The sequence below is a fragment of the Bufo gargarizans genome, chromosome 10 (assembly GCF_014858855.1).
Source record: "Bufo gargarizans isolate SCDJY-AF-19 chromosome 10, ASM1485885v1, whole genome shotgun sequence".
Taxonomy (NCBI): Eukaryota; Metazoa; Chordata; class Amphibia; order Anura; family Bufonidae; genus Bufo; species Bufo gargarizans.
In genome coordinates, this window is record NC_058089.1 from 57604773 (window position 1) to 57621199 (window position 16427).

A 16427-nucleotide genomic window follows, 5' to 3' on the forward strand; every position below is an offset into this window, starting at 1 on the left:
GCCCCCGCCGCACTAATCACTCGCTCTAAAGTCACACTTCTGGCCGGACAGGACAGCTTTTCAAGGGCAATCTCTGTCAGATCTTTTCCAGGGCAATCTCCAGCCACAAATCCAGTTTAGCTGCCCAGTAGTCCAGCGGATCTTCAATGTTGGGTGGTAGGGTGCTGTCCAAATATGCCACCATCTGCTGGTTCAGGTCCTGCTTCAGGCCTAGCTGCTGCTGCTGGTGAGTAGTTTCTTCACTAGGCAGGTGACTCTAGTCTCAAGTTGCAGCTGATGGAGTTGGAACTGCTCCTACCCCCCACCCTGCCACATCAGCCATGTCAAAGGAACGTGAGTGCAGAGGGCCCCCCCTGGTCAGACCTGCGAGAGAATGGACGATGGCGCAGATAGGCAGCGGGCAACTGACTACATAGGATGTCTCTATAGTAGTTCAATTTGTCTCTCAGCGGGTGTAAAAAATGCCCCCATTTTGGACCGGTAGTGAGGGTCCAACAAGGTGGAGAGCCAGAAGTCATCCCTCTGTCGAATGGTGACAATTTGGCTGTCACTACGCAAGCATGTATGCATCGAGCCATTTGTGCAAGTGACTCGGAGAGACTTCCTGCCTCCATCTCCACTGCATATTGCCACAGTGTGTCTGGGTCCTCTGCCTCGTCTTCCTCATTGCTCTGAAGCTCATCTGGCTGCTCATGCTGCTCCTCTCCTACCACCAATTTCGCTACACATTGCTTGTGCTCCTATGTGTTCCTCCTCCTCCTTCTCTTCCAGTTCAGCCCCCACAGGGCTCATGTGGCCGTGAGATCTAGGCGCCATGTCTCTAGTCCCCTGACCAGCCAGATTTACCAGCATCTGTTCCAGGACCTAAAGCACTGGAATGACGTTATTCAACCCGTAGTCCTGGCGACTGACAAATAACATGACCTCCTCAAAAGGCCTGAGCAAACGACAGGTGTCAAGCATGAGCTGCCACTGGCTGACATCGAAGTTGCACAGTTTTAAAAAAGAAAATGGCTGCACACTATTATACATACAAACAATAGAGCTAAGAAATGGGGATCATTCTAAATAAAAGTGGTATAATACCTACTATAAATGAGCCAATGGAAGCTCTTAGCGTACATATTTGATCAAACGTGTGTCGACCCATCTGCGTCAAGGTGACTACCGCAGATGGGTCCCTCCCTAACACTAATATACTGCCTCTCTTTGCACTTACCTAAGCCTATAATATTCAGGGCAGTGTAGGAACCAGCTACATAAGTACTCTGCTCAGAAGTCATGTTTGCTTCATGGATATGCACCTGTGATTCTGAAGGTTCTAGTCTAAATTTTCTTGTAGTATTAATTGAGGGTAGTGCCTTTTTTAGACTGAACACGCCCATCTACCTGGGACTTCTGAGCAGAGTACTTATGTAGCTGGTTCCTACACTGCCCAGAATAAGGAGTAATAGGACGAGCAGGCGCATCAGGACCAGCAGATGATGGGAAGGACAGACACCTCCCTTTGGCGGAGGTGGTGAAGCCTTGACTGCCTGAAATCTGGTGCGTGCCACTGGGTGATGCAGCAGTTGTTTGGGCAGGCTGGACCACCACATCAGAGCCAAAGTTCTCCCAGGCCACTTTATGGTGATGCTGTATATGTTGATGCAGCGCAGTGGTGCCAACATTGGCACCCTGGCCATGCTTCAACTTCTTCCCACAGATTCTACAAATGGCCATGTTCACCTCCTCCGGCAGCTTACTAAAAACTGCCACACTGCCGAGTAGGTGATTTTACCCTCAACACTCCACACTGATTGACTGCTACCGCCGCTGCTTCCGTGAACATCTGCACCACTAATTTCCAGGCAGGTTTGTCTACCCCGGGCATGTTTGGCTCCCAACCTCCTACTGCTGCTACCCTGCTGACTCCCAGCCACGCTAGCAAATTTCTGGCTCTGCCACTGCCTCACGGGCAAGCTGCCACCCTCTTCTCCCGATGATGATGAAGCCAATAATTCACTCAGCTCTTAAGTGCGATCAGCTACATCATCATCATCGAGTACTGTCTGCACATCACTGATGTCCTCCTCAACGGTCTCTGGGTCAGGAGCCTGACCGCTCGCAACACCAGCACCCACACCACTCTCTGATCACTACTTGCCTGCCTACCGGAGGAAGCAGCATATGTCTCCTCCAAATCTTGGCTGGCCAGTAGCTGCTGACTGTCCTCTAGTAGCTCGTCCTTGCTGTATAGTGTAGCTGAGCCCATATAAAACTTATCTGGCTGGGGGAACAGAAAACGACAGAGGAAGGTTCAGGACAGGTGGGGCAAAGGGCATGCTCCCGAGCCATGCCAACTAAGCGTTAGAGGAACCCACTGACTCTTGGCTGGGGGTTTCTGTTGTCACTTGGGATGAAGTGGATGACCGAGTCAACCATTCAAGAACAGCTGGGTTGCTGGTTAAGACATGACCGCTAGATGACACCGGGAGCTCGGGCCCCTCGCTGTGACCTCTGCTGCCAAGTCCCCTTACTCTGCTGTGACCTGTGCCTGCGCCAGAAACATTTAGGCCTCTGCCACTCCCCTGTGCAAGGACTAGCACTTCTCTGTCTGACATACCGTTAGATCAAATAAGTAATGACATTTTCTCAATTCACCGCACAACGACTAATAAGTCCTTTTTTTCCCCCTAATACAAATAATATATATTTTTTTGCCACTAATACACGCCACAAAAGGCTTCAAAACATATAACTACACCGCTGAAGGGCAAATAATATATAACTAATACATGCCAAAAAAGACTTTGGAACATATAACTGCACGGCTGAACAGCAAATATTTTTTTTTTGCCACTTATAAACGCCAAAAGGGGCTGTAATTTCTAGCTTCACCACACAACGGCAAATAGGCCCTTATTTTTTTCCCACTTATACATGCCACAAAAGGCATTAGAACATATAACTGCACCGCTGAACAGCAAGTATATATTTTTTGCCACTAATACACTCCAAAAAGGGCTGTAATTTTCTCACTTCACCACACAACGGCAAATACCTTTTTTGTGCCACTAATACACTCAAAAAAGGGCTTTGGAACATATAGCTGCACCGCTGAACGGCAAATATATATTTTTTGCCACTAAGACACGCCAAAAAGGGCTGTAATTTTCTTACTTCACCACACAATGGCTAATAAGCCCTTTTTCCCCACTAATACAAGCCAAAAAATGCTTTATAACATATAACTGCACAGCACAAGGACAAATAAGACGCAGAAATATCTCCTTGTATTAAACCCTGTTAATGGCTGTATCAAACAGAACTTGCACCCCAATACCAAGAGCGGTTTGCTGGAATTACAGAGCTATATAATAGCAATTTGGATCCGCAGTCAGTGCAGCAAGGTGTAATAGGATTGTTCCCATTACCCAGGCTGTAACCTCCCCTACTGAACCCTGTTCTGCTTCAGTACTGTGGAATGATTGCTCCCTATCCTTTCCCTGAACTTCTATACAGCAAAATAAAAGTTTTAAAGTCTAGTGCCTGCTGATGTCTGTCCATGCACTAAGTACACTGGAAAATGGATGAATCCAAGATGGCTGAGGCTATTTATAGGGCTCTGACATCAAAGGGCTGGCTGTCTGCTGATTGGCTGCATGCATGTCATTGTGGGTGATACCTCATTTCCAGAGTTCCTTGCTCATGCCCTAACATGTGCAGCGTAAGGAAATTCGGATTCGGTGCGAATCAAGTTTTTCCAGAAATTCTGATCGAATTCCACTTTGTCAACTTCGATTCGCTCATCTCTAGTTATAATGTACAAACCAAATTCCAAAAGAGTTTGGTTGCTGTGTAAAATGTAAATAAATGTAAATAAAAACAGAATGCAATGATTTTCAAATCTATCCACCCATATTTATTCATAATAGATAATAGAACACATATTGGATTTCGAAAGCGAGACATTTTACCATTTCATTTTAAAAAATATATTCATTTAGAATTGGATGGCAGTAACACATCTTAAATACGTTGGGATAGGGGCAACAGAAGACTGGAAAAGTAAGTGCTACTAATAAGAAACACCTGGAATAGGAATTTTCTATTAAGTCACATAGCAAGGTATACATACAGCATCTTAGAGAGGCAAAGTCTCTCAGAAGTAAATAGTGGGCAGATATTCACCAAACAGCAAAAAACGGCATCTTGCAATTTGCTAATTTAAAAATTGTGAAGACTAAATATCTCACCATCTAGGTCAAGGCCGATGGCCAATATTGGATGCTTGTGATCTACAGGCCCTCAGGCAGTACTGCATTAAATGCAATAAAATGATATAAAATGAGTCACTAGGTTTCAACGGTACTTGCGCTGCTGGTCTCCCGAAATGAAGTGGGTTCTTCACAAATGCAAAGTGTTAATGTAGTGGGACCGCGCTGCTACTTGTTCACACAAGGCGTTTTTCCAGGAATGCAGGTAATCACTTTCTCTGGCTCAAGACAGACACCCTTTAGTTGGATAGTGGTGTGCTTCAACCCAGATTGAAGCTCAGCAAATCTATGCTGGATCGTTAAAGGCTTTTCTGCAAGATGTCATAAATCACACAATAGTGAGAGTACCTCCGGCACAGTAAAAACTTTCTGTTTTATTATACTCACAGAAGTAAAAAGGTTATTCAGCATATCAATATGATAGTATTCTTTCCGCACAGCCCGACCCGGGTTTCACATAAAGCTTCGTCAGGGGCGAGAATCAGTGACCCCTCTTCTTACTTGTGAGCCAATGAGAAGGCTGCAATGTCTTTGTCAGAGCTTAGCAACATCCCTAGCAACCAATAGGAAAGTTGCCTACCCCTTACTATATAAGGACCTCCCCAGCAGCTATTTTTAGTTTTATTTTTTGCAGTTCTGAGAGAGAGAGCAGTGACATTGCCGTGCTCTGTGCTTTCATCTGGATCCTATTCCTTATCCAATTACTTTAGTTAGCTCATATATATAATACAGATAGTTAGTGGTAGATAGTCAGTGTAGGTTAGATCGTGATATAGTGTAGGTTCCAGTGCAGGATGTTAGATAGTGAGATAGGAATTACTGTTTCTCTGCTGTCCATACATTCATGCTACAGACATAGTGCTGTGATGTCACAACAATACTTAGTGCACCAATCAGTAATATCTACTCAGACCTAATAAAATGTGAAGTTGCATGTATTGCGCAAAAAATATGTGCTTCATTAGTGGCGATTTGCGCAATCGCGAAAATAATGACAGATCACAAATTCTAGAATTCGCTAATTTATTGCGAATATTATGCAAAAATTTTGAGAAATATTGTGAAAACAAATATTGCCTATGCCGCTCATCACTAATCTCTGATGGTATGGGGTTGTATTAGTGCATATGGTATAGTCAGCTTACATATCTGAAAAGGCACTCAAAGCTAAATAATAGATAGAGGTTTTATATCAACATACAGTTGCAAGAAAAAGTATAGTGAACCCTTTGGAATGATATGGATTTCTGCACAAATTGGTCATAAAATGTGATCTGATCTTCATCTAAGTCTCAACAATAGACAATCACAGTCTGCTTAAACTAATAACACAGAAATAATTAAATGTTACCATGTTTTATTGAACACACCATGCAAACATTCACAGTGCAGGTGGAAAAAGTATGTGAACCCTTGGATTTAATAACTGGTTGAACCTCCTTTGGCAGCAATAACTTCAATCAAACGTGTCCTGTAGTTGCAGATTAGACGTGCCCAAAGGTCAGGAGTAATTCTTGACCATTCCTCTTTACAGAACTGTTTTAGTTCAGCAATATTCTTGGGATGTCTGGTGTCAATCGCTTTCTTGAGGTCATGCCACAGCATCTCAATCGGGCTTGAGGTCAGGACTCTGACTGGACCACTCCAGAAGGTGTATTTTCTTCGGTTTAAGCCATTCTGTTGTTGATTTACTTCTATGATTTGGGTCGTTGTCCTGTTGCAACACCCATCTTCTGTTGAGCTTCAGCTGGAGGATAGATGGCATTAAGTTCTCCTGCAAAATGTCTTGATAAACTTGGGAATTCATATTTCCTTTGATGATAGCAATCCGTCCAGGCCCTGACGCAGCAAAGCAGCCCCAAACTATGATGCCCCCACCACCATACTTCACAGTTGGGATGAGGTTTTGATGTTGGTGTGCTGTGCCTATTTTTCTCCACACAGTGTTGTTTGTTTCTTCCAAACAACTCAACTTTGGTTTCATCTGTCCACAGAATATTTTGCCAGTACTGCTGTGGAACATCCAGGTGCTTGTGTGCAAACTGTAAACGTGCAGCAATGGTTTTTTTTTGGGACAGCAGTGGCTTCCTCTGTGGTATCCTCCCATGAAATCCATTCTTGTTTAGTGTTTTACATATCGTAGATTCGCTAACAGTGATGTTAGCATATGCCAGAGACTTTTGTAAGTCTTGAGCTGACACTCTAGGATTCTTCTTCACCTCATTGAGCAGTCTGCGCTGTGCTCTTGCAGTCATCTTTACAGGACAGCCACTCCTAGGGAGAGTAGCAGCAGTGCCGAACTTTCTCCATTTATAGACAATTTGTCTTATCGTGGATTAATAAACAGCAAGGCTTTTGGAGAAACTTTTAGAATCCTTTCCATCTTTATGCAAGTCAACAATTCTTAGTCGTAGGTCTTCTGAGAGCTCTTTTATGTGAGGCATCATTCACATCGGGCAATGCTTCTTGTGAAAAGCAAAGCCAGAACTGGTGTGTGTTTTTTATAGGGCAGGGCAGCTGTAACTAACACCTTCAATCTTATCTCATTGATTGGACTCCAGTTGGCTGACACCTCACTCCAATTAGCTCTTGGTGATGTTATTAGTCTAGGGGTTCACATACTTTTCTCCCCTGCACTGTGAATGTTTGCATGGTGTGTTCAATAAAAACATGGTAGCATTTAATTCTTTGTGTGCTATTAGTTTAAGCAGACTGTGATTGTCTATTGTTGTGACTTAGATGAAGATCAGATCACATTTTATGACCAATTTGTGCAGAAATCCATATCATTCCAAAAGGTTCACATACTTTTTCTTGCAACTGTATCCAGATAATGTTCGTTTCAGGGAAGACCTTGTATATTTCAGCAAAACCATGCTAAACCACATACTGCATCTATCACTAGAAGATGGAGAATCCGGGTGCTGAACTTTCCTGCCTGCAGTCCAGACCTTTCACTCATAAAAAAACAAAAAACATTTGGTGAATCAAGAAGCGAAAAAGGCGACAAAAAGACCCAGAACTGTTGATCAACTAGAATCCTACATCAGACTAAAAAAAGGACAACATTCCTCTCCCAAAACTACAGCAATTGGACTTCCCAGACAGTTACAGACTGTTAAAAGAAGAGGGGATGCTATACAATGGTAGACATGGCCCATCCAAACTTTTTTAAGTTTTGTTTTTGCCATCAAGTTCTAAATGAGTGACTTTTCTTCGTGAAATGTCTGACTTTCAACAACTCATATGTGCTCTATGATCTATTGTGAATAAAATATGGGTCTATGAGATTTGCAAACCATTGTATTCTGTTTTATTTTACATTTTTTTACATTTTACACAGGGTCCCAACTTTTTATGGAATTGGGGTTGCATTTGACTAAATTGTGCTGGTCACAGAACAAAGGTAAATAAAAGGTACATAAAAGAAAATATAAAACAATTGTAGACAATCTATTCTAGACAGGTAGCTCTGTACTAATACTCCTATGAGTCCTTTGAGTGCTTTCATAAGATCGTAATTATTCCACATAAACTATCAAAACTAAGCTAAGTAAAACATGAATGCCCCAAGTAAAGGCCAAATTAGTTGTTTCATCAAATATCTTTGTAGAACACAATTACAGAATTTGTACTAGCATTTTAGAATTATAGAATGCTACGTGGCTGTTTCTTTATTTACCTCTGTTTTTGTTCCAACTCCAAAAGTTTTTGATCATCATTCTTGGAAGACGCATCGTTGCTTTTCAAAGGCTAGAAAATAAAATATTTGAATTTGTCATGTTTGCTCAACTATATGGCAATGAAAACATTATTGCTTTTCAAAGACTAGAAAGTAATTTTAAACAATAGAAAAAAACAACTAAAAAATTATATTGTCTGCACATTAATACAACTGGAATTAAAAACATCATAACCAGAGAAGAACTCACAAGTCCTAGTGTAAAAATTAGCTGAAATTAATAAGGTAAAAAATGAAGTCTTTTTTTTCTTTCTTTTATTGTTGATGCTTTTATTTCCTCTGTTGTACATCTCTGCCAAAACTATAATTGAATAAAGGTAGGAGACCTGGGTCTTATACTTTGCCAAGTGTCAGCATGCCAAATAATATAATAACTTGGGAAAAGTAATTAATGAAATAGAAGATCCAGACCATGAAGTGTAAATGACTTTAGGCATGTATTTAACTCTGAGGAAGATTTATCAAATACAGACTTTTTACCCCTCTATTGAAGTCTTTGATGCTGCCAGAAGATGCAACTAATTTATAATGACAAGCAGGTCTCATCATAAATTATGTGCACTCTGGCTGTCCATGCATCTGAGTGGAATCTACGGTAGCTCTGAACCGCTGTAGATTTCTGTCTTCATTTGTGCCTGAAAACAAGTGCAAATGTGGCAAATCAGCTGCTCCCCCCACTCCCCAACCTCATCATGCTCATGCTCCCTTTTCAAAAAGTGGCAAGGGTGGTGCTGAAATGCAACCATTTGTCACAAGTAGCATTCAAATATTTGCAAACATATGGTTTGCAACTTTTTCCGGCGACTTTTCTGTTGCAGTGAGCTGATAAATCTCCCTCTAGAAATTCCAGGAAAGACTGATGTGTTGCAATACTATATAATTTTCTATATACCTGCTAGAGAAGTGAACAGTTAAGTTTTGATGATTATTGGGTTTTATAACCAGAAGTGGCAGTATTTAAGAAACTGCAGTTTGTGAACTGATCGCGTGCTTATGTTCTGAAAATGTATTGTGAGTGGACAAATGGCAGCGTTGCGAATAGGTGACTTGGAAACAGCAGACTACCACATGCCATTGATGTGAGAGTGTAATGTCAGCTATCAAGGTGCACAAGGGCAGATTGACACACTATAGTAGAGCAGCTCAGCACCAAAATGAACCAGGGGGCTATCAGATGAGTGTCTAAAGCAACAATTCAGTGAACTCTACTGTGAAAGGGGCTTCAAAGCAGAAAGATGGTCGCTGCACCTCTGCTAAAAAAAAAAAAGTTGCATCAGGAGAAAAGGCTTCCATTATCGCAGCAGTATCAATATCAGTATCATATGAATTAGACCGTCTACTGATTGGTAAAGGGTTGCCTTCTCTGATGAGTCATCTTTTCTGTTTAACTGAATGGATGGGCGTTGGTGTGTCAGGAGAGAAACATCAGAGAACAAACATGCTGCAACCATTACTGGAAGATGCATAAGCTGGTGGTGGCAGCGTTATGATGTGGCTAATGTTTTCAGGGCATTCTCTGGGCCCACTTGTCTTCCCTGGGGTGGATGGGATGTTCCACCAAGACAATGCGACATGTGACACAGCTAAAAAATGTGCATTAATGTGCATTGGAGGAGCATGATGAAGACTTCCAAGTACAACCTGGCCCCCTAATTCCCCAGACTTGAACTCAACTGAGCATCTATGGGACCACCTCGATTCTCATGTTCACTCTATAGATCCTCCCCAACGCACCCTCCATGAGCTTTAGGATGCACTTTAGTCACCATGTCTCCAGATACCAATGACAACCTACCAGGGCCTTACTGAGTTACTTGCAAGTTACAATGCCCTGCAAACATATTCATACTCCTTGAATTTTTTTTTTCACGTTACACCAACAAACTTAAATCAATTTTATTAGGATTTTATGTGAACGACCAACACAAAGTAGCAAGTATGTGTGAAGTAAAAGGAAAATTATATATTTTTTTAAATAAATAAAAATATGGAAAGTGTGGTGTACATTTGTATTCAGCTCTCCTGAGTCAATACTTTGTAGGACAACCTTTTGCTACAATTATAGCTACAAGTCTTTTGGGGCATGTTTCCATCAGCTTTATACATCTAGAGTCTGAAATTTTTGCCCATTTTCTTTTCAAAATAGCTCAAGCTTAGTCAGATTAGATGAACTTCTGTTTCACGGTGGAGGTGGTGTGTTTAAGGTGATGTGCAATGTTAGTTTTCCACCACACATAACATTTTCCATTTAGGCCACAAAGTTCAAATTTTGTCTTATCTAACCAGATGACCTTCTTCCACATGTTTGCTCTGTCCCCTACATAGCTTGTGGCAAACTACAAATGGAACTTCTTATGGCTTACTTTAAAAAAAATGGCTTGCCACTGTTCCATAAAGGCCAGAATTGTGAAGTACACGACTAATAGTTGTCCTGTAGACAGATTCTCCCACCTGAGCTGTGGATTTCTGCAGCTCCTCTAGAGTTACCATGGGTCTCTTGGCTGTTTCTCTAATTAGTGCTCTCCTTGTCTGGGCTGTCAGTTTAGTTAGAAGGCCATGTCTTAGTAGATTTGCAGTTGTGCCATACTTCTTTCATTTTGAGATGATGGATTGAACAGTGCTCTGTGAGATTTTCAGAGCTTGGGATATATATTTTTTATAACCTAACCCTGCTTTACATTACAACTCTATAACTGTAGTTATACAGAGAATAAATTACACACAGACAGTCTCTATTAACTCAGTAGGTGACTTCTGAAGGCAATTGGTAACACAGGATTTTATTTAGAGGTATTGGAATACAGGGCGCTGAATACAAATGCACCCCACACTTTTCAGATTTTTATGTATTATAAATTTTGAAAACCATGTAAAATTTTCCTTTCACTTCACACATACTTGCTACTTTGTTTGGTCTATCACATAAAATCACAATAAATACATTTAAGTTTATGGGTGTAATGTGAAAAAAATGTGGAAAAGTTCAAGGGGTATGAATACTTTTTCAAGGCACTGTAGTATTTTGTTTATTATACATTAACATTATTTGGTTGAATTTTACAATTTTTCAAGTTATACAATGTCAATGAGAGATATTTACTAACGAATGCTAACCAGAATTTTGGAATGCATGGTGTACAGTGTGCACCAATATATTTCGCATTGCAGACACTTTGTACACCTTTCTTGATAGCTATGAAAAGTGTGTAGATAAAAGGGACGTTACTAAGGTGAGTTGGAAAATATAAAATTTATGTAGACTGTCACCTGGTATAGCAGGAAACTAATAATCTAGGAGGCATGTAAAATGTTTATCAGAATCATCCAAGCTATTGTGTTTTATATGGGTTTGTAAGCTGTGCGAAAAATATGAGGCAAAGATAAACAATTTTAAGAATCTCAGTTTGTCATGGGAGGGTGCAATTTTTTTGAACAGGTTAAAACCTTTGAAAACTCGCAGCTTGAGACCTCTGATGGAAAGATGAAGAGAGAACTTGAAAGAACTTGGCATGGGAATGTGATGATAGCTCTTATTTTCTATTGAGCTGTCAGTTTCAGGATTTGTATTGTTTACTTTTATGCTTTTATTATTCATTTAGAGGTTGATATTGTTTTGTAGTACTGCATAAGAAAATTCATCTATATTATTCCTCTTCAGATTTTTTTTAATTTACTTTAAAAATAAAAATTCTATAGAATTTTCAAAAACAATATGGTCTGACCTGTAAATTTCCTTTGATGCCTTCAAGCTCCCGGGATGTTTTTGAAAGCTGCCGCAGGATATTGCTTCTCTCCATAAAAACTTCCTTAAGTTGTTTTTCCAAGTCATCATAGCCCTGTCTAGCAAGGAAAAGACATAAGTCAGTTACATATTCTTCATGGTGACTAATTCTCCAATTAAATAGCAAACAGAATATTCACTTTCAAAATAACACGAAAAGGTTATGCTTGTTGTGCTAACATCAATCTGTCGTGTTGGTCAGGGTACGTGTACATAGTGGATGGAATACAAAGTACAGCTACTGACATAAATCATCCTTTGTTTATAGCCCATTTTTCATTGTTTACTCACATTTCAACCATAAAAAGCAAAGCAAAGCACACATTTTTTTTTTTTTAGCCACTATGTGACCTAGACATTCAGTCAATGACATATTTATAGCTTTACCTCCTGTAATTGCATTGTTATTTTATTACTGGGCAATTTTTAATGCAATGGAAATTCTGTTCTATAATAAAATAAAAAAATCAATTTAAACTGAAATAATAACTTAAAATATGAAATCAACAGAAAACTGACATCATTTTATGCAGCTGTAAAACTGTTGTATATTATTTTTATTATTGAGTTTTTTCCCTCATAGCATAACCAAAATCTCTCCAAGACCCATCATAACTAAATTCACTCTACTGAGTCAGAAGCCCTAAGGCATCAAGCGAGGCGACTATATTACAAGGATTCATTTGGAGACTAGTGTTGAGCACGAATATTTGAATAGCGAATTTTTATCGTGAATATCGCCACTTCGAGAATTTGCGAGTATTTAGAATATAGTGTTATATATTCGTTATAACGAATATTCAGCATTTTTTTTTTCCCTCTGAACACATAATTCCTCTCTGTTTCTTGCTTGTGGACCAATGAGAAGGAAGCAATGTCAGGTTCACAATAATACTTGTGCACCAATCAGTAATCTGTAGTTAGACCTGCTAAAATGTGAAGTTGCACGTAGTGCTAATAAATATTCTAATCACTAACGATTAGCGCAATTGTGAATATATTGGAGCACTTGACTCTATCTGCATATAAAGCTATTCTAATGTTCTGCGGTGCCAACCATTTTGTCCAGTCTGAGGAAACTTATACCAGCTTGAAAAAGTTAGCCAAAGTGACTTACGACTGTATTTGCATTGCGCGATTTTTACATTGCTGATTTTTCGCATTCAATAAATAATTCTTGAAATTCACGAATATGATGAATATTCTACAAAATATTAGTAAAATATTGTGAATTCGAATATAGCCCCTGCCGCTCATCACTATTGGAGACAAAGGAAAAGACTTACTTAGACATGCATTGAAAGTTTACAATAAACACATCAGTGTTTTTATCAGTGATTTCCATCAGTTATTGTGAGCAAAAAACAGGATTGAAGCCTCTACAGACATCAGGTATAAGGGAAAGATCTGCACCTGTTCTGTGTTTTAGGGCCGCACCTGGTTTTGGCTTAAAATTACTGATGGAAATCACTGACGAAAACACTGATGTGTAAATGAGGCATAATGGAGACATAAGTACATCCTGGAATTCCCTAGATACTTCTAATATAAGGCCATTTGATCCTGGGGATTTATTGGACGGCATAGATTTCAAAGGAAGTCTAATCTCATCCAAGGATAAAGGGGCTTCAAGCCAACCCCTCTGCTCAGAAGTCAAGGAAGGAAACTCCAACATTTCAAGAATATCTAAAATCTCAGATGATGTATACTGCACCCCAGATCTATACACGGATTCAAAGTGGAGTTGAAAAAAATTCAGAGTATCCAAAAAGTTATGCACTATATTCCCTTCCCTAGTTTGTATACTAAGAATTCCAAAGGGTGTCTTCTGGTTTTTGATCAAATTAGATAGAAAACTACCAGTACACCCTTACTCAGAAAAGCTTGCTTGTTCACAGATCTTTTCCTGACTTTTATCTTTATCATACAATAGATTTCTATGTTCTTTCTGTCTTCTCACCCATAACTATTAACTTCTTATTATGAAATGAGGGATTTTTAAAGTACGTTATCTCAAACATCATCTGAATGCTCTAAAATCCGGAAATGCACTCCTTTGGATGTGCTCCTTCTCTCCTCGGCAGGGCTCCATAGGAAAACAGTGTATTTCACATAGACTCCAGTGCTAATGCATTTGAATGTATAAGAGAAGATTGCTTGTTATAGTTCCCAATAGGAACTATAAAAGAGTAAAAAATTCAAATCACCCCTTTCCCCAAAATGAAAATAAAAAAATACACATCATTAAAATATGAAAACATTCATTCCATACGGAAAATGTGATCAGAAAGTTGTACACATCCCAAAATGGTATCAATGTCAAGTATAAATTGCCCAGTAAAATATCGAGCACTCAGCATTCGCTTCATACACATAACTACAGAAAGGTTAAAGGGTCATAATATGGCAACAAAAAGAAAAAAAATCAAGGTTTTATTTATTTTATTAAGTTTAAAAACGCTACAAAAAACTATACAATACATACGCTGGTATCGTCATAATTGTACTGACCTGGAAAATGAAAGTAACTGGTCAGTTTTACTGTATAGGGAACGTTGTAAAAACAAACTCATAAAACCATTGCCGAATAATATTTTCTTTTCAATTATTTTTTCTTTTTACAGCTTCCCACTACATAGTATGCAAAATTAAATGGTGGAATTAGAAAGTGCAATATGTCCCACAAAAAACAAACTCATATGGCAATGTGAATTGAAAAATAAAAAAGTCATGGCTCCAAAAAAGCATAAAGTGAAAAACGTAAATGCAAACAAGAAAAACACTCCAGGGCTGAAAGAGTTCCATTCCAATCCATTTAGTTCTGATTCATACAAATCATCAAATAAATTCAATTTGGATATGAATCAATCCTACTCTGAAAAATCTCTCACACTTTCTCTCTTGAAAAATTGTACCCAAACAAATATGAAGAAATTCTAATTCTACCGAACCAGAGTGTTTTTTTCCAAAATTTGTGCTGAATTTCAATGGGCAGAACTTTAGAAGTTATGTTTTGGGTTGTGTTGATAATACATCCCTTTAGATCCATATGTTTCCACAAATCATGGATTAGTTGATTTTGAGTCATAGCTGCACTTTTAATAGATGCTTGATAAGTAATGTCATTGTGAAAAATCTTTTTGCTTGGAGCTATGACACTTTCTAGCATTAACACCGGGTGCAATGAGTAATGTGTTATATCTATGATATAGTACTATTTCATGACTGCAGATTACTAGACTGTAAACTCTTATTTTTCTTTTCTGTCTAATAAAACTCAACATGTCCCTTTAGACTCCAAGCAAAAATAATCATCGCAGACAAGACTGGTGTAGGAACTTCAATGAATGATGAGAATTTACTCTTTAAGAACTTTAAAAGCTTTTTTTTTGCCCTGGAACAAGTGAAGGACAGGTATAGCAAAAAGAAAACTTATTCCTATAGAGCAAAATGATAAAATGATAATACATAGATATAACTGTGGGTTTTGTGTCCCCGTGGGAAGGGAATCTGTACTTTTTCTAATCAGACTCCAGCTCTGAAAGTGCTCACTAAATGCATAGTATAAAATAGCTTCCAACCTTGGGCTAGAAATTGGACCTGATTTTAAAACATTTTCCATTCTCTTGAAGTGCAATTTTGTATTTTTTTGTAGACAAGCAACATAAATGAGTGGATTTTTCCAAAAGGTATCAAAGTTGTCATTCCTTAATTCTGTTCTCAACCCTTTGAGTACAAGCCTTTATTTTCTAAAAGTGCTTTTTTTTTTTTTTTTTATCAATGAGCTTGTTGGGGCAGAAATATATGATAACTGTCCAGAGAAGGAACATTATTTTCAATAGCTATTGTAAAACAGTTTTTCAGTCTACACTTTAATACATTGTATGATTAAGATAACATATTTCATGTGCCATAATTAGACATGTGAACATCATAGAGTTGGTTCCCTTGTCAAGTCACATACAGTAGGTTAGAGAGGGGAGCTAATGAGAAAGAAACAAAGACTAAAAACAATTACATGGTCACCCATACCAGGACTTTTATATACTGTTTTACAGATTCATCATTTATCTTTGATGACTGCCATGCAATATGAAGTTTTTCCTAATGTAATTCAGGGAGGGGGAGTGGACAGCTGATTAGTGATTAGGGGGGATGACCAATCCTTTTAATATTTGGTTGGTTTCCTGGTAATTGAATTTTGTTCACAATTTAATTCTACCAAAACCAAAGTCTGAAAGAGAGACAGTAACTTTTCAGTGGTTTAATTTAAGTGATTTTTCATAAGATTTTCCCCTGGTGGTAGCCTCAAACTGTTCAATCGGTGCTCTTTTATAATAAGATATATTTTTTTAATCTATCACTGTGCTTATATCTCCAAGTAATGATTCTTTAAAAAGAGGCATCCAAGCTAGTCTCCTTTCCAAAAGGAATACCAGGAATTTAGCTTTTTCTATGTAACTACCCTTTAACATAGCTGAGAAAAGACTTGACTGCTGGAGAGACCTTGGTTGGAGTACTATTTTTTTAAGGAGAGTGCCAAGTATGCATGAGACGTATCGTAAGCCAGTCAATATCTGTCTGGAAGAAAAAAATTAAATGAACACATCTGCTGACATCAGATAGGCTTAGGAAAGCTAATTTG

At 38.9% G+C, this 16427-nt stretch overlaps 1 protein-coding gene across 1 annotated transcript in view; it reads right to left on the reverse strand.

Annotated features, from left to right (window-relative positions):
• Window positions 1–16427, reverse strand: part of LUZP2 (leucine zipper protein 2) — a 586300-nt gene that overhangs the window by 261894 nt on the left and 307979 nt on the right. The window contains exons 2-3 of the mRNA XM_044269274.1: window positions 11724–11841; window positions 7942–8012 (exon numbers count right to left, since the gene is read on the reverse strand). Coding sequence (XP_044125209.1) covers window positions 7942–8012; window positions 11724–11841 — 189 coding nt within the window. The remainder of the gene's footprint in view (window positions 1–7941; window positions 8013–11723; window positions 11842–16427) is intronic.